The sequence below is a fragment of the Microplitis mediator genome, chromosome 3 (genome assembly GCF_029852145.1).
Source record: "Microplitis mediator isolate UGA2020A chromosome 3, iyMicMedi2.1, whole genome shotgun sequence".
NCBI classification, from domain to species: Eukaryota; Metazoa; Arthropoda; class Insecta; order Hymenoptera; family Braconidae; genus Microplitis; species Microplitis mediator.
The window spans coordinates 4377868-4400169 of record NC_079971.1 but is presented as its reverse complement, the minus strand read 5'-3'; the positions used below and the strand labels follow the sequence as shown (position 1 = coordinate 4400169).

At 47.1% G+C, this 22302-nt stretch overlaps 1 protein-coding gene across 3 annotated transcripts in view; it reads left to right on the top strand.

The window, feature by feature from the left end:
• The window catches only part of LOC130666009 (uncharacterized), a 70919-nt gene that overhangs the window by 46058 nt on the left and 2559 nt on the right, over positions 1 to 22302 (top strand). For 2 of the 3 annotated variants that reach the window (XM_057466639.1, XM_057466641.1), the window contains 22 exons: positions 15 to 320; positions 390 to 1025; positions 1102 to 1413; positions 1481 to 1810; positions 1886 to 2188; positions 2271 to 2576; positions 2657 to 2974; positions 3033 to 3356; positions 3437 to 3748; positions 3818 to 4444; positions 4534 to 4839; positions 4923 to 5243; positions 5346 to 5675; positions 5759 to 6079; positions 6181 to 13116; positions 13215 to 13544; positions 13620 to 13928; positions 14005 to 14331; positions 14409 to 14714; positions 14797 to 15099; positions 15181 to 15498; positions 15760 to 22298. In XM_057466639.1, the coding sequence (XP_057322622.1) occupies positions 15 to 320; positions 390 to 1025; positions 1102 to 1413; positions 1481 to 1810; positions 1886 to 2188; positions 2271 to 2576; positions 2657 to 2974; positions 3033 to 3356; positions 3437 to 3748; positions 3818 to 4444; positions 4534 to 4839; positions 4923 to 5243; positions 5346 to 5675; positions 5759 to 6079; positions 6181 to 13116; positions 13215 to 13544; positions 13620 to 13928; positions 14005 to 14331; positions 14409 to 14714; positions 14797 to 15099; positions 15181 to 15498; positions 15760 to 22298 (20420 nt within the window). The remainder of the gene's footprint in view (positions 1 to 14; positions 321 to 389; positions 1026 to 1101; positions 1414 to 1480; positions 1811 to 1885; positions 2189 to 2270; positions 2577 to 2656; positions 2975 to 3032; positions 3357 to 3436; positions 3749 to 3817; positions 4445 to 4533; positions 4840 to 4922; positions 5244 to 5345; positions 5676 to 5758; positions 6080 to 6180; positions 13117 to 13214; positions 13545 to 13619; positions 13929 to 14004; positions 14332 to 14408; positions 14715 to 14796; positions 15100 to 15180; positions 15499 to 15759; positions 22299 to 22302) is intronic. The other variant, XM_057466642.1, reaches the window with a different exon arrangement.

Sequence of the window (22302 nt, the reverse complement as noted above, 5' to 3'; positions counted from 1 at the left end):
AAAATATTAAATAGATCCAGTCGTAACTCAGCCCTGTACACCTTCACCCTGTGGTCCTAATAGCCGTTGCCGTGAAGTTAATAACCAACCGGTCTGCACTTGTATCGACGGCTACTTAGGCAGCCCGCCGACATGTAGACCTGAGTGTATTGTCAGTACAGATTGTTCGCCCAATGAAGCTTGTTCGAATCAAAAATGTCGCGATCCTTGTCAAGGAACTTGTGGACTAGCTGCTCAGTGTCAAGTAATCAATCACAATCCAATATGTAGTTGCCGCGATAGATTCACTGGAGATCCATTTGTTCAGTGTACACCCATTCGTAAGCATCAAATCTTGATGAAGACATCAGATTATTTATCAAATATGTAAACCTGAAAATTTATTTTAGCTGAAAGACCTCCAGTACAAACGAATCCATGCCAGCCCTCGCCCTGTGGACCGAACGCCCAGTGCCAAGTCTTCAATGACTCCCCTTCATGCTCCTGTCTACCTCAATTCACGGGTTCTCCACCCAACTGTCGGCCCGAGTGCGTTAGCAACAGCGAGTGTGACAGCAAACTCGCATGCATTAACCAGAAATGTCGGGACCCGTGTCCTGGATCATGTGGCTCCAATGCAATGTGTCGTGTTTTCTCGCATACTCCAATGTGTCATTGCGACTCGGGCTACACTGGAGATCCATTTACTCAGTGCTCACTAGTCCTCGCATCTGAACCAGTTGCTCCTTGCACGCCAACACCTTGCGGCGCTAATGCAGTTTGTAAAGCATCTGGTTCAGCTGGTTCCTGTTCATGTTTACCAGACTATCTAGGCAATCCTTACGAAGGCTGTAGACCTGAGTGCATCGTCAACTCAGACTGTGCTCCTAGCATGGCTTGCACGCGGTCAAAGTGTGTGGATCCATGTCCTGGTGCCTGTGGACAAAATTCTATGTGTCAAGTTATCAATCATTCGCCAACTTGCACTTGTTTATCGGGATTCACTGGCGATCCTTCGCGATACTGCTCACCTGTTCCTTTAATCAGTAAGCAATCTACTACCCACTGTCCACTATTTTTATTTTTACAGTGAATTTAAACTTATTTATTTAAACAATACAGCAGCAGAAACAGCAAGAGAACCTTGTAGTCCATCACCATGTGGCCCCAATAGCCAGTGTAGAAATATCAACAACCAAGCTGTCTGTTCATGTCTTCCTACCTACCTCGGCGCACCTCCAAACTGTCGCCCCGAGTGTCTAGTGTCCTCAGAATGTCCTTCGAACCGCGCGTGTATTAATCAGAAGTGCGTGGACCCTTGTCCTAATTCCTGTGGTCAAAATGCACTCTGTCGGGTTATTAATCACAGTCCCATTTGTAATTGTCGACCTGGATATACTGGAGATCCATTCACACGTTGTTTCTTCATTGAAGGTAAACTTAATTAACCAGAAAAAAAACTTAACTCTTTCCAAATCCTTAATTTATTGAAAACCAACAGCTACCGTGACTTCAGTACCTGAAAATCGTGATCCCTGTGTACCTTCACCTTGCGGAGCAAACTCTATATGCCGTCCTATTGGCACCACTCCCTCGTGTTCTTGCCAACCTAATTACATGGGATCACCGCCCAATTGTCGACCAGAGTGTACCATAAATCAAGAGTGTACCAGCATTAAAGCCTGCATGCGTGAACGCTGTATGGATCCTTGTCCTGGATCCTGTGGCTTTAACGCAGAGTGTGTTGTTATTAATCATACTCCGATCTGTACATGTCGGGAAGGATTCACCGGTGATCCTTTCTCTGAATGTCGACCTAAGCCAGTTGAAAGTAAGTTGAAAGTTATTAATTGTAAAACTTTACACATTTAGAACAGGATCAGGATCTTAATTGAATTTATTTTAGTTGCTCCTGTTAATACTGACCCATGTAACCCGTCACCTTGCGGGCCGAATACTAGATGCGACAATGGTCAGTGCTCTTGTCTTCCCGAATACTTTGGAGACCCAACGATTGGCTGTAGACCCGAGTGTGTTCTAAACGATGACTGTTCAAGAAATTTAGCTTGCGTTAAAAACAAATGCCGAGATCCTTGTCTAGGAACTTGTGGCCAAAGTGCTGTCTGTAACGTTTTCAATCACATCCCGATGTGTAGCTGTCCCGCGGGAATGTCAGGAAATGCATTCGTTATTTGTTCTCCTGCTAGTGGTATGAATTTTAAATTACTTAGTGAGATCCAGTTGGAAGATAGTCGATTGCTGATGGCCTCAACTGATGATTGTAATTTTAGCGCCTCAAGTAACTGATCCATGCAACCCGTCGCCTTGTGGCCCGAACAGCAGATGCCGTCAAAGTAACGGCCATGCAACCTGCTCATGTCTCACTGGCTACATTGGAAGTCCGCCGAGTTGTAGACCAGAGTGTGCTGTTTCATCAGATTGTCCTTTGAATGAAGCTTGTAGTAATCAGAAATGTAGAGATCCATGTCTAGGTACTTGTGGGCTCCAAGCAACTTGTAATGTTATAAATCATAATCCCATATGCAGTTGCCCTTCATTGATGACCGGAGATCCGTTTATTCAATGCCAGACTATTCGTAAGCCTCAACAAAATTTAATGCTCCCTTTATGTGATCACTAGAACTTAATAATACAGAGGAAAATAATTTTTCTAAAGCTGAAAGACCACCAGTGCCAGTTAATCCATGCCAGCCATCACCTTGTGGCCCGAATGCCGAGTGCCGGGTAATTAATGACTCGCCTTCTTGTTCCTGTCTGCCTCAATTTACTGGTACTCCGCCAAATTGTCGACCTGAGTGTATTAGCAACAGTGAATGTTCTAATCATCTCGCATGTATTAATCAGAAATGTCGGGATCCATGTCCTGGTTCTTGTGGAACCAGTGCTGAATGCCGAGTTGTCAGTCATACGCCGATGTGTGTCTGTACGACCGGATTCACTGGTGATCCTTTTACTCAATGCACTCCAGCGCAATGTAAGATAACTTAATTAATTAGACGGAGGATTAGAAATTAATAAGTAAATTATTTTAGTTGATGAACCGATTGTAACGAACCCTTGCTCTCCATCTCCTTGCGGTTCTAATGCTGAGTGTCGAGTCCAACAGAATGCTGGGGCATGTTCATGCTTCCCTGGATACATTGGTAACCCTTACGAAGGATGTAGACCTGAGTGTGTACTAAATTCAGACTGTGCAGCGAATCTCGCGTGCATTAATTCGAAATGTAGAGACCCCTGTCCTGGTACTTGTGGACAGAATGCTCTTTGTCAAGTTATTAATCACTTGCCTACATGCTCGTGCATTGAAAGATATACTGGAGATCCTTTTAGATACTGTAATATTATTTTACAAACAGGTAATTCAGTTGTTAAGTTGTTCAACTTAATTGTTTAATTTAAAAAATTTATCAGAGACTAAAGACTAAATACTTTTTAGAAGTGGAAAATAAAGGAAGTGCATGTAGACCTTCACCTTGCGGACCTTATAGCCAATGTCGCGAAACAAATGGCCAAGCTGTTTGTTCTTGTTTACCAGGGTACAATGGTAGCCCACCTGGATGTCGACCTGAGTGTACGACTAGTTCTGATTGCGCTTTAAATCGCGCTTGCGTTAGTCAGAAATGTGTTGATCCTTGTCCTGCACCTTGCGGAAGACAATCCACCTGTAGAGTTGTTAATCATAGTCCTATATGTTCATGTAATGTTGGATTTACTGGAGACCCATTCACTGTTTGCTTCCCTGTTCCACGTAAGACTTAAATATTTCAGATAATTGACTTTTCTTTTTCCAAATAAATTAACTATAAAATTATTGTAGAATCAACAATGAGTGATGTACCAAGAGATCCATGTTTCCCATCACCATGTGGACCCAACTCCCAGTGCAGGAATGCTAACGGCAGTCCAGCTTGCTCGTGTTCAACAGGATTCAGCGGCAGTCCACCAAACTGTCGTCCCGAGTGTGTTATAAATTCGGAATGTTCAAGCGATCGCGCTTGCATGAATGAAAAATGTCGGGATCCCTGTCCCGGTTCTTGTGGACAGAATGCCATGTGCACAGTTTACAATCACGTTCCAGTTTGCTCATGTATAGAAAGCTACACTGGTGATCCCTTTACCGGGTGCTTTTACCAACAAGCAACCGAAACCGCTGTCACTGATCCCTGCAATCCATCACCGTGTGGCCCCAATGCTCAGTGTAGCAACGGTGTCTGCTCATGTTTGCCCAATTACTTCGGTGACGCTAATTACGGCTGTAGACCCGAGTGTGTTTTAAATAATGACTGTTCCCCAGATAGAGCTTGCGTGCGAAACAAGTGCGTGGACCCGTGTCCTGGCACTTGTGGGCAAAACGCACAGTGTAATGTTTTTAATCACATTCCCATGTGTACTTGTCTTGCCGGAATGGCTGGCAATGCTCTAGTATCTTGTCAACCAGTCCAAGGTACACATATTTCTTTAGCCAGACAATTTTTTCAATCATCATCATCATTATCACTATTATTATTAATTAAGATATTTATTATACCGTAGTTCCAACACAAACAAGACCATGTAGTCCCTCACCCTGTGGTCCTAACAGCATTTGCCGTCCAGTAAACGGTCAGTCCGTCTGTACCTGTGCACCAGAATACTTAGGAAGCCCGCCCACATGTCGTCCTCAGTGTCTAGTCAGTTCTGATTGTCCTCGAAACGAGGCGTGTACTAATCAACGGTGTCGTGATCCTTGTCCTGGCACTTGCGGCTTAGAAGCGCAGTGCCAGGTCATAAATCACAACCCCATTTGCTCGTGCCGTGATGGTTTTACTGGAGATCCATTCACTCGTTGCATGTTAATCCGTAAGAAAAAAAAATTATCGTAATTTAAGTTGTAAGTTATATCTATATATTATAAATACTAAGTTAAGAAAATTTACATACAGAAAACATCCCAGCTTCGCCACCAGAAAATCCCTGCCAACCATCGCCTTGCGGCATGAATGCCGAGTGTCGTGTTATTAACGATTCCCCGTCTTGTTCCTGCCTATCTGAATTCATAGGCTCGCCACCCAACTGCCGTCCCGAGTGCATAAGCAACTCAGAGTGTCCCAGCAATGAGGCGTGTGTCAATCGAAAGTGTCGAGACCCTTGTCCAGGTTCTTGTGGCGTCAATACTCAATGTCGAGTAGTTAGTCATACTCCGATGTGTGTTTGTCTAGCGGGGCAAACTGGTGACCCTTTTACCGGTTGTCAGCCAGTTTCATGTAAGCATGCAATTAAAATAATACCTAAATCCCATAAAAACGCTAATCCTTATAAGCTTACTCGCTTACCCAACCATACTCAACCTTGTAAACTCTTTTTAGCAACACAAACGCCCGAAAACTCACAATCGCCCTGTGTACCCTCGCCCTGCGGTGCCAACGCCGTCTGCAAAGAGTCCAACGGCGCGGGTTCATGCTCCTGTCTGGTTGACTACATCGGCAATCCATACGAAGGCTGTAGACCCGAGTGTGTTATTGACTCCGACTGCCCGTCCTACCAGAGTTGCTCTAGATCCAAGTGCCGTGACCCTTGTCCCGGTGCTTGTGGCCAGAATGCCGAGTGCATTGCTATCAATCACTCACCCTCTTGTACCTGTCGTCCAGCGTTCACTGGTGACCCGTTTACTTACTGCACCCTGTTACAGGCCAATCGTAAGTCTTATTGATACCATTTAATTACAGATATTACCCAGAAACCCAAATACCTCATTACCATGTAATTAATTTTTCCACAGCCATAGACGTCGATAGACCAAGAGAACCTTGTAACCCATCACCCTGTGGACCCAATAGCCAATGCCGGGTGAATAATGGACAAGCAGTATGTACTTGTTTGCCAAACTACATTGGTAGCCCACCAGGATGCCGTCCCGAGTGTGTCGCCTCCTCCGAATGTCCCTCCCAGCTGGCTTGCATCAACCAAAAATGCGAGAACCCATGTCCCGCACCCTGTGGACTTAATACCAAGTGTGTCGTCGTTAACCACAGTCCAATTTGCAGTTGTATGTCGGGATACAGCGGTGACCCATTCACCCGATGTACTCTCATACCACCACGTAAGCATTCAACCCATAATTATATTTATTATTTTTTATTTAATACTTCAAATTATCTAAAACCCGTACCACCCTCTCACCTGTTACCTTTTACCTTTTAGCAACTGAGTCAGTTAATGATGTACCCAGAGACCCATGTGCGCCCTCACCTTGTGGAAGTTTCTCTTACTGTCGTAATATCGGTGGATCACCAGCTTGTACATGCCAGGAAGGCTACGTAGGCCAACCTCCTAACTGTAGGCCTGAATGTTCTATCAATTCGGAGTGTCCGAGTAACGAAGCTTGCATCAACGAAAAATGTCGGGACCCTTGTCCAGGATCGTGTGGGTTCAGTGCAATGTGCGCTGTTTCGAATCACATACCAATTTGTACATGTCCTGAAGGATTTACTGGAGATCCGTTTACTAGTTGTAATGTGCAGCCGGTTAGCCAACCTAACGAGCCGCTAGACAAATGTAATCCGTCACCATGTGGAACTAACGCTGAGTGCAATGACGGCCAGTGCACATGTCTGCCTGAATTCCAAGGAAATCCTTACACTGGATGTCGACCTGAGTGTGTACTTAATTCAGACTGTCCACGAGACCGCGCGTGCTGGAGAAATAAATGTCGGGACCCTTGTCCAGGAGCTTGTGCTACCAATGCTAACTGCGCTGTCATAAATCACGTGCCAATGTGCAGCTGCCCTCAGGGAATGACTGGTAATGCATTTAGTCAGTGTCTGCCAATCCAGGCTTCAGTGCCGACTAATCCTTGTAGTCCATCGCCTTGTGGAGCCAATAGTGAGTGTAGAGTCATCAATGGCCAGGCAGTTTGCTCATGTATTCGTGGATACTTAGGAAGTCCGCCAACATGTAGGCCTGAGTGTATCGTTAGCACGGATTGCCCACCTAATGAAGCCTGCTTTAACCAAAAGTGTCGCGATCCATGTCAAGGTACTTGTGGAGTTGGAGCAACATGTCAAGTTATCAACCACAATCCAATATGCAGCTGTCTGCCAAGGTTTTCTGGAGATCCGTTCATCAGATGTACTCCAGTCCAAGAAGATACTCCAGTAACTCAGAATCCATGTCAACCGTCTCCGTGTGGACCTAATGCACAGTGCCAAGTGGTTAACAATTCTCCATCATGTTCATGTCTCGCAGAATTTACTGGTTCGCCACCAAACTGTCGACCTGAGTGTGTAAGCAACAGCGAGTGTCCATCAAACTTGGCTTGTATCAATCAGAAATGTAAAGACCCTTGCATTGGATCTTGTGGAGCTAGCGCAGATTGTCATGTCGTTAGTCACACACCGATGTGCGTCTGCATGACAGGATTCACTGGTGATCCATTCACTCAGTGTCTTTTACAACAAACCCCACCATCAGCAGTACCAGAAAGTCCTTGTACTCCATCACCGTGTGGACCTAATGCAGTTTGCAAAGAGCAAAACGGCGCTGGATCTTGTTCATGTTTGCCAGAGTACACAGGAAATCCTTACGAAGGCTGCAGACCTGAGTGTCTCGTAAATTCAGACTGCGCATCGAACATGGCTTGCATCAGATCCAAGTGTCGGGATCCTTGTCCAGGTACTTGTGGTATGAATGCCGAGTGCCGAGTGATGTATCATCTGCCGCAGTGTTCCTGCTTCCAAGGATACACTGGCGATCCATTTAGCTACTGCAACGTCCTCCAGGACGAGCAGCCAAGCACCAAGGACCCTTGCAGTCCATCTCCTTGTGGACCTAACAGTCAATGCCGAGTAATTAATAGTCAGCCGGTGTGCACTTGCTTACCTGAATACATCGGCAGTCCACCTGGATGTCGACCTGAGTGTACAGGAAGTTCAGAGTGTCCAACAAATCGCGCTTGTGTCAACAGAAAGTGCGCAGATCCTTGCCCAGGTACTTGTGGATTCAACACAAGATGTGAGACCATCAATCACAGTCCGATTTGCTCATGTCAAGCTGGATATACCGGAGATCCTTTCGTAAATTGTTTCGAAATGATGACACCTATTCCTATGCCAAACCAGCCGACGTACGTCAATCCTTGTGTGCCTTCACCATGTGGACCTAATTCAGAGTGCCGTGACATCAATGGCCAGGCCTCGTGCGCTTGTCTCTCCGGATTCAATGGATCTCCACCAAACTGCCGACCCGAGTGTGTAATAAATCCAGACTGCTCAAGTAATCAAGCTTGTCTGCAATCTAAATGCCGTGATCCATGTCCAGGATCTTGTGGAGTCGGCGCGACGTGTTCGGTAGTTAATCATACACCAATTTGTACTTGTCCTGAAGGGTTCACTGGTGATCCATTTACTCGTTGCTCACCAAGACTTCAGACACCACCAGAACAAAAGCCGTCGCCTTGCAGTCGATGTGGATCCAATACTCAGTGCATCAATGATCAGTGTGTGTGCTTACCTGAATTCCGCGGCGATCCTTACGCAGGCTGTAGACCAGAATGTGTTTTGAATCCAGACTGTCCGAGAGACAGAGCTTGCATCAGAAATAAGTGTCGGGATCCTTGTGCTGGAACTTGCGGACAGAATGCGCTCTGCAGTGTTGTAAATCACGTTCCAGTCTGCACATGTCCTTCAGGAATGGCAGGTAATGCTTTCGTAAGCTGCTCACCTGTACAAACGCCTCAAGAAACTGATCCATGCAACCCATCGCCTTGCGGATCCAACAGTCAGTGTCGTAAGATAAACAACCAGGCGGTTTGTTCTTGTATACCTGGATACCTAGGTGCGCCACCAAATTGTCGTCCAGAGTGTGTCATCAGTTCGGACTGCGCTGCAAACATGGCTTGCAGTAATCAAAAGTGTATAGATCCATGCCCAGGTACTTGCGGCATTCGTGCGCAGTGTAACGTCGTAAATCATAATCCAATATGTAGTTGTCTTGCTGATTTAACTGGAGATCCATTCGTAATGTGTACGCCGATTCCTCAAGAACCAGAAGTACCCAAGAATCCATGCCAGCCATCACCATGTGGTCCTAATGCTTTTTGTCAAGTGATCAACAACTCACCCTCGTGCTCTTGTCTGCCAGAATTCACTGGCATTCCACCGAACTGTAGACCAGAGTGCGTAAGTAACAGCGAGTGTTCAACCAACTTGGCCTGTATTAATCAGAAATGTCGGGACCCATGCCCTGGATCTTGTGGAGCCAACGCAGAATGTCGTGTCATCAGTCATACACCTATGTGTGTCTGCATGCCAGGATTTACTGGTGATCCATTCACTCAGTGTTCAATAAAGCAAATGGATCCGCTACCTGGAGTCCAAGCAACGCCGTGTGTTCCTTCGCCATGTGGCAGCAACGCCGTCTGTCGAGAACAAAATGGAGCAGGTGCTTGCTCTTGTCAACAAGATTATATTGGCAATCCTTATGAAGGCTGCAGACCTGAGTGTACCGTCAACTCAGATTGTACATCAGACCGTGCATGTATTAGATCAAAATGTCAGAATCCATGTCCAGGAACTTGTGGACAGAATGCCATTTGCCAGGTAGTCGACCATCGGCCGTCTTGTACATGCCAGACAGGTTATAGTGGAGATCCATTCAGATTCTGCAGCGTTGTGCAAGACCCACCAACTCCAGATGTCACTAGACCGTGTGATCCATCTCCATGCGGACCTAACAGTCAATGTCGTGAAAATAACGGCCAGGCAATCTGTTCATGCTCTCCGACGTTCGTCGGGACGCCGCCTTACTGTCGTCCCGAGTGCTCAGTCAGCTCAGAGTGTCCTCTAAACCGCGCATGTATCAACAATAAGTGCGTGGACCCATGTCCTGGAATATGCGGTGTCAATGCCAAATGTAATGTCATCAATCACAGTCCATTCTGTAGCTGTAATGCCGGACTAACTGGAGACCCATTTGTAAAATGTTTCGACGCACCAGTTGCTCCTGAAAGCAAACCATCAACTAATCCATGTCTTCCATCACCCTGTGGGCCTTTTTCAATGTGCCGCGATGTCGGAGGCATTCCGTCATGTTCTTGCGAAGCTTCTTACGTCGGCTCGCCACCAAACTGTCGACCAGAGTGTACCATCAACTCAGAATGTGTCAGCAATCTCGCTTGTCTTCGCTTCAAGTGCCGAGATCCATGCCCAGGTTCATGTGGAATAGACGCTCAGTGCAGCGTAATAAACCATACGCCAATTTGCACATGTCCTGAAGGATTCACAGGTGACCCATTCACCAGTTGTACATTCAAACAACCTGTTCAAGACGTCGTACCAGCAAATCCATGTGATCCTTCTCCTTGCGGAGCAAACACTCAATGCCGCGACGGTATCTGTACATGTCTACCAGAATATCACGGAGACCCTTACTACGGATGTCGACCAGAGTGCGTCCAGAATCCAGATTGTCCATCAAACAAAGCATGTATCCGTAATAAGTGCGCTGATCCATGTCCAGGAGTCTGCGGTGCTAACGCTGAATGCAACGTAGTCCAGCACATTCCGATGTGCAGTTGTCCTGCTGGAACAACTGGAAATGCGTTCGCTAACTGCATCACTGCCATCGAGCCAACAGTGACCAATCCATGTGATCCGTCACCTTGTGGTCCTAATAGTCGTTGCCAGCAGACAAATGGCCAAGCCGTATGTTCCTGTGTTCTAGGATTCATTGGTCATCCACCAGCATGTAGACCAGAGTGTGTCAGCAACAGCGAGTGTCCTCTGAACGAAGCCTGTGTAAATCAAAAATGTCTTGACCCCTGTCCTGGATCTTGTGGAGTGTCAGCGCGTTGTCAAGTAGTCAATCATAATCCTATATGCAGTTGTCCTTCTTCTTTCACTGGAGATCCATTCATCAGATGTACTCCCGTGCAAGAAAGACCTGCAGATACGCAAAATCCTTGCCAACCGTCTCCATGCGGAGCTAATGCTCAGTGTCAAGTTATCAATGATTCGCCTTCTTGCTCATGCTTGCCAGAATATCTTGGATCGCCTCCAAACTGTCGTCCAGAGTGTGCCAGCAATGGAGAATGTCCTAGTCATCAAGCTTGTATCAACAGGAAATGCCAAGACCCCTGTCGCGGATCATGTGGGCAGAATGCCGAATGCTTTGTTATCAATCATACACCAACTTGCAGCTGTATGAATGGATTTACTGGTGATCCGTTTGTTCAATGTGCCACGATCCCGCCTCAGCAGCCAGAATCATCACGTCAGCCTTGTGTGCCATCACCCTGCGGTTCGAATGCCATCTGTCGGGAACAAAACGGTGCCGGATCTTGCAGCTGTATGCAAGATTACATTGGAAACCCTTACCAAGGATGTAGACCCGAGTGTACTGTCAACACGGACTGCCCAGCAAACTTAGCATGCATAAGATCTAAATGTCAAGATCCATGTCCAGGAACATGTGGACAGAATGCCAATTGTCAAGTAGTCTCGCATTTGCCTTCTTGTACATGTAACCCAGGGTATACTGGCAATCCGTTCAGCTGGTGTAACCAGTTCCAGCCAGAAAAAGATCCTGTTGTTAATGATGATCCGTGCAGTCCTTCACCTTGTGGACCAAACAGTCGTTGCCAGGTCAACAATGGCCAAGCAATCTGTTCATGTGAAGCTCAATTCATTGGAAGCCCACCAAACTGCCGTCCTGAGTGTACGATAAGCTCTGAGTGTGCAGCTAGTCTCGCTTGTGTAAATCAAAAGTGCAAAGATCCTTGTCCTGGTACCTGTGGTGCCAATGCTCAATGTAGAGTAATTAATCATAGTCCAATATGTAGTTGTAAAACTGGAACAACTGGAGATCCCTTCGTCCAGTGTTTCGCTGTTATTGTCCCAGATTTCCAGCCAACAGATCCATGCAATCCGTCACCTTGTGGACCCAATTCAGTGTGTCGAGCTATTGGTGACACTCCATCGTGTGCATGTGTCAATAATTACATAGGCTCGCCTCCAAACTGCCGACCAGAGTGTACTATCAACCCGGACTGTACCAGCGACAAAGCCTGCATGAGAGAAAAGTGCCGAGATCCTTGTCCAGGATCATGTGGACTCTACGCCCAGTGCAATGTCGTCAATCACACACCAGTTTGCACATGTCCTGAAGGATTCACTGGAGATCCATTCACCAGATGTTCTCCAGCTCCGCCACCAGTTCCTGCAGTTCCTGAAGATCCTTGCAATCCATCGCCGTGTGGTCCCAACGCTCAGTGTCGCAACGGACAGTGCTCATGTCTTCCCGAGTACCAGGGAGACCCTTACGTTGGCTGTAGACCCGAGTGTGTTGTCAACGAAGACTGTTCTCGTACTCAAGCCTGCATCAATCAGAAATGCCGCGACCCTTGTTCAGGCGTTTGTGGAATGAACGCTGAGTGTAATGTAGTAAACCACTTGCCTATGTGTAGCTGTCCAGTTGGTATGTCAGGCAATGCCTTCATTCAGTGTTCAGTAGTCCAAGACTCGCCGGTTCAAGATCCATGCAACCCATCGCCTTGTGGATCCAACAGTCACTGCCAGACTGTCAACAGTCTAGCGGTATGCAGTTGCGTCCCAGGTTTCCTTGGAACACCACCTTCATGCAGACCCGAGTGCGTTGTCAGCGCAGATTGTCCACGCAATCGCGCGTGTAATAATCAAAAGTGCATAGATCCTTGTCCAGGTACTTGTGGACTCAGCGCCGAGTGTCTCGTTATAAATCACAATCCCGTGTGCAGTTGTCCTGCTGGATTCACTGGAGATCCATTCGTCCGCTGCTCACAGACACCTAAAGATCCAGAACCTACGATAGATCCCTGTCAGCCATCACCTTGTGGACCTAACTCTCAATGTCGCGTCATCAACAACAGTCCCTCGTGTTCCTGCAGTCAAGAATTCATCGGCAGTCCACCGAATTGCAGGCCCGAGTGTGTCAGCAATAGCGAGTGTTCTTCCCACCTCGCGTGTATAAATCAAAAGTGTCGCGACCCGTGCCCAGGCTCCTGTGGATCCAACACTAATTGCGCTACAGTCAGTCACACTCCCATGTGTTCATGTGTCTCAGGATTCACTGGAGATCCATTTTCTCAATGTAATCTTATGCCTGGTAAGTCAACCTGACGATGACGAAAATTATTAAAATCTTTCAGAACTCGCGTTATCACAAATTACTGATCTCTGATCAATGGATAATTTTTTTTTCAGCAACTCCCTCGCCTCAGCCTCAGCAAAATCCCTGTGTGCCATCACCCTGCGGTGCTAATGCAATTTGCCGCGAAACTTACAATACAGCATCCTGTTCCTGTGCCCCAGACTTCTTTGGAAATCCCTACGAAGGCTGTAGACCCGAGTGCGTTGTTGACAGCGACTGTTCTGCAGATCGTGCTTGCGTCAGATCTAAATGTACAAACCCGTGTCCTGGTACTTGTGGCCAGAACGCCATGTGCCAGGTTGTAAATCACTTACCAACTTGTTCATGTCTAACTGGATACACTGGAGATCCCTTCCAGTACTGCCGACCCGCTGAGCAAATTCGTAAGAACCTCAAGTCATCTCAATAACTTTCCATTTATTAATTATCATAATACTTAAGATTTATTTCCTCCACAGCAACAGAAGTAACCGATCCATGCAATCCCTCACCTTGTGGACCCAACAGTCAGTGCCGAACTCTTAACAATCGTGCTAGTTGCTCATGCCTGCCCAATTACATCGGCAATCCACCTGGATGTCGACCCGAGTGCATATCCAGTACCGAATGCTCCACATCTCTCGCGTGCATCAACCAAAAATGCTCTGACCCCTGCCCAGGTGTCTGCGGCGTTGACGCCAGATGTGAAACAAGAAACCATAGTCCTATTTGCAGCTGTAGACCTGGACAAACTGGAGATCCTTTCGTTAAATGCTTTGATATGCCACGTAAGTCCCTTCCCGATGTCATTTATCGTTCCCGGACCAACAGAATTAAATAAAAAAAAATGTTAATAATTTTTAGAACCCGACGAATCAATTAAACCAGCAAGCCCATGTGTTCCGTCACCCTGCGGTCCTTTCTCAATGTGCCAAGACAATGGAGGCTACCCAGCGTGCTCATGTCTCCAGAACTACGTCGGTTTCCCACCAAACTGTCGACCAGAGTGTTCAATAAATACCGATTGTAACCGTGACCAAGCATGTATCAGAGAAAAGTGTCAAGATCCTTGTCCAGGGTCTTGTGGTACTCGAGCCCAGTGTAATGTCGTTAATCATACTCCAGTGTGTACCTGCCCTGCAGGATATACTGGAGATCCATTCACTTCCTGTACCTTACAAATTTTACCACGTAAGCTCCCACATTTAAGCCACCTTCTTTACTTAAATTGCCACTATACTTGATACTTAATAATCGAATTCTTGCAGCTGAACCCTCGGCACCTAATGACCCATGTGACCCTTCACCCTGCGGACCAAACACCCGATGCCGTGACGGTATCTGTACATGTCTATCAGAGTATCACGGAGATCCTTATTTCGGTTGTCGACCTGAATGTGTACAGAACTCAGATTGTCTCTTCAACAAGGCTTGCAGTAACAATAAATGTGTTGACCCCTGCCCTGGAATATGTGGTCGCAATGCCGAGTGCAATGTCGTCAATCATATTCCTATGTGCAGTTGTATTGCTAATTATGAAGGCGATCCTTTCACTCTTTGTCAACCTGTCCAACGTAAGTTTGTAATGATGATAATCTAAGCAACCCTGGATCCCTTGATAAATCTCGACCACGACTGATTTATTATCTACCCTAGGGCCAACTGGTAATCCATGTGAACCTTCACCATGCGGACCAAATAGCGTATGCAAGAGCTTTGGAGAGCAGGCTTCGTGCTCATGTCTCCCAGGGTTCTTTGGCAACCCACCGAGCTGTCGGCCCGAGTGTATCGTAAGCTCTGACTGTGAGCAAAGTCGCGCATGCATCAACCAGCGGTGCCAAGACCCTTGTCCTGGATCCTGTGGACAAAATGCCCTCTGTGCTGTCAGAAATCACAATCCTATATGCAGTTGTCCGCAGAGATACTCCGGTGATCCGTTTGCTTACTGTTCTCCTATGAGTAAGTCCCAGAATTAGCAACAGTCTCATTGCCTGACGATATAAATCACTAGGTATTAAGTAAATTTTTTTTTTCCTGTAGAAGAACCCGATGAACCAGTTACCAACCCATGCAGCCCCTCGCCCTGTGGATCCAACGCCCAGTGTACTGTTTCCAACAATTCGCCCTCTTGCAGTTGCTTACCAAATTTCGTTGGTTCACCACCCAACTGTCGACCAGAGTGTCGGGTCAACAGTGAATGCCCTACCCAGTTAGCCTGCATCAACCAGAGATGCAGAGACCCTTGTCCTGGTTCTTGTGGCATCAATGCCCTTTGCCAGGTCACAAGACATCAACCCTCGTGCTCTTGCCAACAGGGATTCACTGGTGATCCCTTCACTCTTTGCTCATTTATTACCAGTAAGAATTTTTCTTTACAGGATTCAATTATTTATTATTACTTTTTTTTTATTAAATTACTAAAATAATAAAATAATTATTTGCTTTTTTGTTAACAGTTTTATTGTATATTTGTAGATAAATTGCTTGTATAATTTGCAAATTGCATGACTTGTAGATATGTTTATATATTTAATTTATCAATTAGTTCCTAGTTGATAGCTGACAGTTCACTGTTGACATTTTTGATGATTAATTAATTGAGAATTTATTTTTTTTTAGATAAACCAGAGCCGTCAGTACCACAAAGACCATGCAGTCCATCGCCATGTGGAGCCAACGCGTACTGTCGCGAACGTTACAACACTGCGGTCTGCGAATGCTGGCCAGACTACCGAGGAAATCCATATGAAGCTTGTCATCCAGAGTGTCTAGTAAACACAGACTGTCCGAATGCTCTAGCATGTATACGGACCAAGTGTCAAGACCCTTGTCCAGGTACTTGCGGTATTGGAGCAACTTGCACAGTTTCTAATCACGTGCCAGTCTGTTCGTGTCCTCACCCAACAGTTGGCGATGCTTTTACACTTTGTCAAACTCCACCGACGAACAAAGTCTCGGATCCATGCAACCCCTCGCCTTGTGGACCCAACACAGTCTGCGAGAACGTTGGGCAACGGGTGGTATGCAAGTGTCTGCCGGGATTACAAGGAGAGCCTTCGAGTCTAGCTGGATGTCATCCAGAGTGTGTATTGAGTTCAGATTGTGCTGGTGACAAGGCTTGTGAGAACAACAGATGCGTCGATCCATGCGCTCGTGGAGTCTGCGGAGCTGGTGCTGTTTGTCGTGCCATCAACCATAGTCCAGTTTGCAGTTGTCCTGTTCCGCTGATGGGCAATCCGTTTGTCGAGTGTTACGCCAAGAAAGAAGCGGATCCTTGTAACCCGTCACCTTGTAACATAAACGGAGAATGCCGCGTACGTAATAACGTCGCGTTCTGCGTCTACCCAGAGTGTCTTATCAACTCAGATTGTCCACGAGACCGCGCTTGCTTCTCGCAGAGGTGTCGCGATCCTTGCGTTGGTGTCTGTGGGGTTAACTCAGTTTGTCAGACCATCAATCACAATCCAATTTGCTCATGTCCAGCTGGATTTACTGGTGACCCACAGATTCAGTGCAAGATCACAGCGCTAGAGATACCAAGACCTGAATGCACGAGGAACTCGGAATGTACCAACGACAAAACTTGCTGGGAACAGAAATGCGTTGATCCTTGTATTCTAGGATCGTGTGGATACAACAGTAGATGTCAAGTGCTGCTTCATCGTGCCGTCTGTGTCTGCAATGAAGGAACTACCGGCAATCCTCAACAATTCTGCAGAGAAATCGGCTGTCGCAGTGATCATGACTGCCCTGTAAGTCAATCGTGCATCAATGAGCAGTGTACTGACACTTGTTCACTGATGCAGTGCGGCATCAATGCAATTTGTCAATCAGACGGCTACCGCAAGCCTCAGTGTGTCTGCCGCGATGGGTATCAAGGAGATCCAAACCGACGTTGCGAACGTACTGAGTGTGTTAGAGACACAGACTGCCCATCATTCTTAGCTTGCAATAACAACAAGTGTACTGACCCATGTGCTGGACACTGTCCAGCAACTGCGCAATGTCAAGTTGCAGATCATCGAGCATTTTGTCGCTGCCCACCAGGATTCATTGGTGATGCTTACAAAAATTGTTTCAAAGAACCAGAAGCGCTGCCAGAATGTACCGTTGACGCAGACTGCCCAAGTAAATTGGCTTGCTTCAGTGGAACTTGTAAAGATCCTTGCAGAGAATCACAACCTTGTGTCACCAATGCTAAATGTACTGTCGTAGACACTCTGCCAGTAAGAACAATGATCTGCGAATGCGCGCCAAATTACATCGGGGATGCTACGGTAGCATGTGCGCCAGTAGCTCAGCAAGTAGAAGAAATCTGTCGGTCAAACGGAGAATGTCAATTGAATATGGCTTGTCTGAACAGCCGATGTGTTAACCCATGTACCATCAATCCTTGTTCAAGTACTGCTGAGTGCCGTGTCGATAACCATCAGCACACGTGCGTATGTCCTGCAGGAACAACTGGAGATCCATTTGTAGGCTGTCACAGTCACACGATAACACTTCCCGAGTGCACGAGCAACTCTGACTGTTCATACAACCTAGCCTGCATAAATCAACGCTGCCAGAATCCTTGTTCTGGTGACAGATGTGGATTGAATGCGGACTGCATCACAATAGGACACCATCCAACCTGTCATTGTCCTCAAGGCTACGCTGGAGATCCACAAAACCAGTGTTTCAAACCCGAGTGCCAAGTGGACAATGACTGTCCCTACGACAAGACATGTAGGAAAGGATACTGTACTAATCCGTGTGTAGGTGACGTGATGTGCGGCCGTGGAGCTGAATGTACAGTTTCTAGCCATCGAGCTCACTGCACTTGTCCTCAAGGAACTCAAGGAGACTCCCGAGTCGCCTGTATATCAGCGATATGTCACTACAATGAAGATTGTCCAGATGATCAGGCTTGTGATAGACTAAACCGAGTTTGTAGACCAGCTTGTGATGATGAAAGCTGCGCGGAAACAGCGACCTGCATCGCCAGGAACCATCAGCCCAAGTGTGTCTGTGGACCTGGTACCACCGGAAATCCATATGTTGAATGTCTTGGCATCCCAGATGTCCAAGAAGAGTGTCGAGCTGACTCTGAGTGTCCACCACTACTCGCCTGCATCAACGCACGCTGTCAAGATCCCTGCGTACTCTCGGACATGTGTACACCTGAGCAGCAGTGCCGTGTGCTCAACACAGCTCCTCTGCGCACAATGATCTGCGTTTGTCCACCAGATACTTTCACTGATGCGAACGGCAAGTGTCAGAAGATTGTCTGGGCTGATGTCCAGTGTCATTCTGACGACGAATGCGACAATCATGAGACTTGTTTCAACGGAAACTGTGTGGAAGCTTGCTTGACTATTCGCTGCGGTATAAATGCTCAGTGCAAGTCAACATCTCACAGCGGAGTGTGTGTCTGCGCTGCAGATTTCACTGGCAATCCTTACATCGAGTGTTCAGCGACACCACGGAACCCTCTGCCTCCACCATTACCTGAATGCTACAGCAACAGCGAGTGTGCTAATGACAGACAGTGTATAAATCTCAAGTGTGTAAATCCTTGCGCGGCTGGTGATCCCTGTGGTAGAAATTCACTCTGTCATGTAGATGATCACAATCCGATTTGCAAGTGTCCAATTAATTACATGGGCGATCCAAGAATCGAGTGCATACCACCAGCAGTGATTTTGGGATGTCTTTCTAACGGAGAATGCGCTGGTACTGAAGCCTGCGTCAACGGAAGGTGCATTAATCCTTGCAACTGTGGACCAAACTCTAACTGTGTCGTTGCTAATCACTATCCATCTTGCGTCTGTCATCCAGGATACTCTGGTAATCCTCAGCTAGGTTGTACCAAGCTGGAGTGCGAGACAACTCAAGACTGTCCTTACGAAGAGGCCTGTCATACTGGACGATGTGTGAACCCTTGTCTGCTGGAGAACGAGTGCGTTATCAACGCAGAATGCTACGGAAAGAATCATCGCAGTGCTTGCCGTTGCGGTCCAGGTTACTTTGGAAACCCGGAAGTACTTTGTGAGCGTGCTGAGTGCACTAGTGACTACGAGTGTCCTCAGAATCTTGTCTGCGAGAATAAACGATGCGTGGATCCTTGTGTGGATCGTTCACCGTGCGCGTCGAATGCCATCTGCTTTGTCAGGAGTCATACGCCTTCATGTAGATGTCCGGAGAGCTTGCCAGTCGGTGATCCATTTTCGTACTGCGAGAGACGTCCACCAATTGCTGCTGAAGAACCAGAGTGTCGTAAAGACGTTGACTGTCCAAGCAGACTTGCTTGCATAAAAGAAACTTGCGTTGATCCTTGTCATGTAATTCGTCCTTGCCTAGAAAACGCACGATGCGGAGTTCTGGACACTGTACCAGTAAGAACAATGGTATGTACATGTCCAGACGGATGGGTAACTGATCCAGATGGAGTTTGCCGGCAAATACCAATCACATTAGTCGGCGCTTGTACATCTGACTCCGAGTGTGCTGATCAAGAAGCTTGCGTCAATCGGCGATGTCGCGATCCCTGTAACTGCGGTCGCAATGCCAACTGCTTCGTGCGTAACCACAAGCCCATATGCTCGTGTGAGCAAGGATATCAGGGTAATCCAGAGGTCGCTTGTTACTCGGCCGAGTGTCAAGCTGACTCAGAGTGTATGCCAGATAAGACTTGCATCAACAACAACTGCGTAAACCCATGTTTGTTCTCTTCAGACAAATGTGGAGTAAACGCCGAATGCTTCCCGAGCAATCACGCGGCCGAGTGTCGTTGCCGCGACGGCTACGTAGGAAACCCACGAGACAAGTGTCACGTTATCGGATGCTACAGCAACGGAGACTGTCCAAGTGACCTTTCTTGCGTTAATAAACAGTGTACTAATCCATGTCTTCATGATAATCCTTGTTCTGCACGCGCTGAGTGTCATGTTCGCGGACATTTGCCTACTTGTAGATGTCCAACCGGCTATGAAGGCAATCCTCTGGTTGATTGTCGTCTTGCGATTGAACCAGAGTGCCGAGTAGACGGAGATTGTCCATCATTATCTGCATGCTTCAATCAAAAGTGCCAGAACCCGTGTACTGTAATCGAGCCATGTCTGAGACCATCTGAGTGCCGGGTACTACCAACTTTACCCGTCAGGACGATGGTTTGTGTATGTCCACCAGGATACATCAGCAGTGGAAGTGGTACCTGTCAACCCACAGCACCAATCATCCAAATCGGCTGCACAAGTGACAGCGATTGTGCTTCCGACAAATCTTGTGTCAATGGTATCTGCAGAGATCCATGCGCTTGTGGAAGTAATGCGGTCTGTAATGTCATCAACCATAAACCAATTTGCTCTTGTGTGACTGGCTATGATGGAAATCCTGAGATCGATTGTACTCCAGTCACTGGGTGCAGATCTGATAGTCAATGCAGTGAAACTCACACGTGCGTTCAAAATACCTGCGTCCCAGCTTGCTCACCACTACTATCAGCTTGTGCTAAGGGAGCAGAGTGCTACGGCATTGATCATCAAGCCGTCTGTGAGTGTCCCCCAGGCTACGTTGGTAACCCGCGAGTCTCCTGTAGCCTCCTTGGGTGCCGTACCAACTCAGACTGTCCCACCAACAAGGCCTGCATCAATAATCGTTGCGAAAATCCTTGCACCAAGAACCCGTGCACTGGACAAACAGAATGCAGCGTCTACAATCACGCGGTCGAGTGCTCATGTCCACCTGGTTACGTTGGTAACGTCAGAGAAGGTTGCGAAAAGACTCCTGGAACTTGTAAACAAGACTACGAGTGTCCTGCTCAGACTGCTTGCTTCGACGGCGAGTGTATCAATCCATGTACCAAAATAGAACCTTGTGGAGTAAACGCCGAGTGCAATGTCTTAGATACTAAGCCTGTAAGAACAATGATTTGCGAATGTATTCCTGGTTATCGAGGCAATGCAGTAATTCGCTGTGACAAGACTCGCGTCTGCGCTGTAGAAAAAGGCCAAATAAAAGACCAAAATGGCAACTGTGTCTGTCCACCAGGCACAGCTAAAAATGTCCAAGACATCTGCGTTCCTTGTCTTCCAGAAAACGGATTTAAGATCACTCCAGACGGAAGATGCGAGTGTGCACTAGAACGTGGCTTCATTGTCGACGATCATGGCAACTGCGTCTGCTCAACTGAGCACGGATGGAAATTAGACCACGAAGGAAATTGTAAATTAGTTTCCATTATCGAGTGCGCTGAAGATGACGACTGCGCTGATGATAAATACTGTAGGAAATCAACTAAAACATGCGAAGATCCATGCCAGCCTTACAATTGTACTCAGAATGCTTCGTGCACCGCGACGAGACATCGCGGAATATGCAACTGCATCAAAGGCTACACTGGCAATGGGTACACCCACTGCGAGCCTCTCAAACCCATGGTAGGTCGGACAGACTTCCCGCGACCTGAAATGGAAGCCAGCTGTTTGTCTGACGGTGTCCAGGTCCAGATTCACGTTCAAGATGAAGGATTCGAGGGTGTACTGTACGTCAGAGGACGCAGTAAAGACGAACAGTGTCGAAGAATTTTGTCTATTCCCGCTGACAAGAGCGACAGAACCGAGACCTTCAAAGTAAACTTCGGCAGCTGCGGTTTGATTCACGTAAATGGCGAAGCTAGCTTCGTTCTTGTCATACAGAAACATCCTAAACTGGTAACTTACAAAGCTCAGGCCTACCACGTCAGGTGCATGTATCAGACGGGCGAGCAGAATGTCACGTTGGGATTCAATGTCTCGATGCTGACCACTGCTGGTACCATTGCCAACACCGGTCCTCCGCCCACGTGTCTTATGAAAATTGTCACGCAGACTGGCAGCGAAATTCAGTCTGCAGAAATCGGTGACAATCTGATGCTGTCTGTTGAAGTACAGCCCTCGTCAATTTACGGCGGGTTTGCGAGAAATTGTGTCGCGAAGACGATGGAAGACAATCAGGAAAATGAGTATATTGTTACTGATGAAAACGGTTGCGCTACTGATCCAACTATATTCGGAGAATGGGAACAAGATCATGAGACTCAGACTTTGACGGCTACTTTCAATGCTTTCAAATTTCCGAGCAGCGATAACATCAGGTTCCAATGTAATATTAGAGTCTGCTTCGGTAGATGTCAACCCGTAA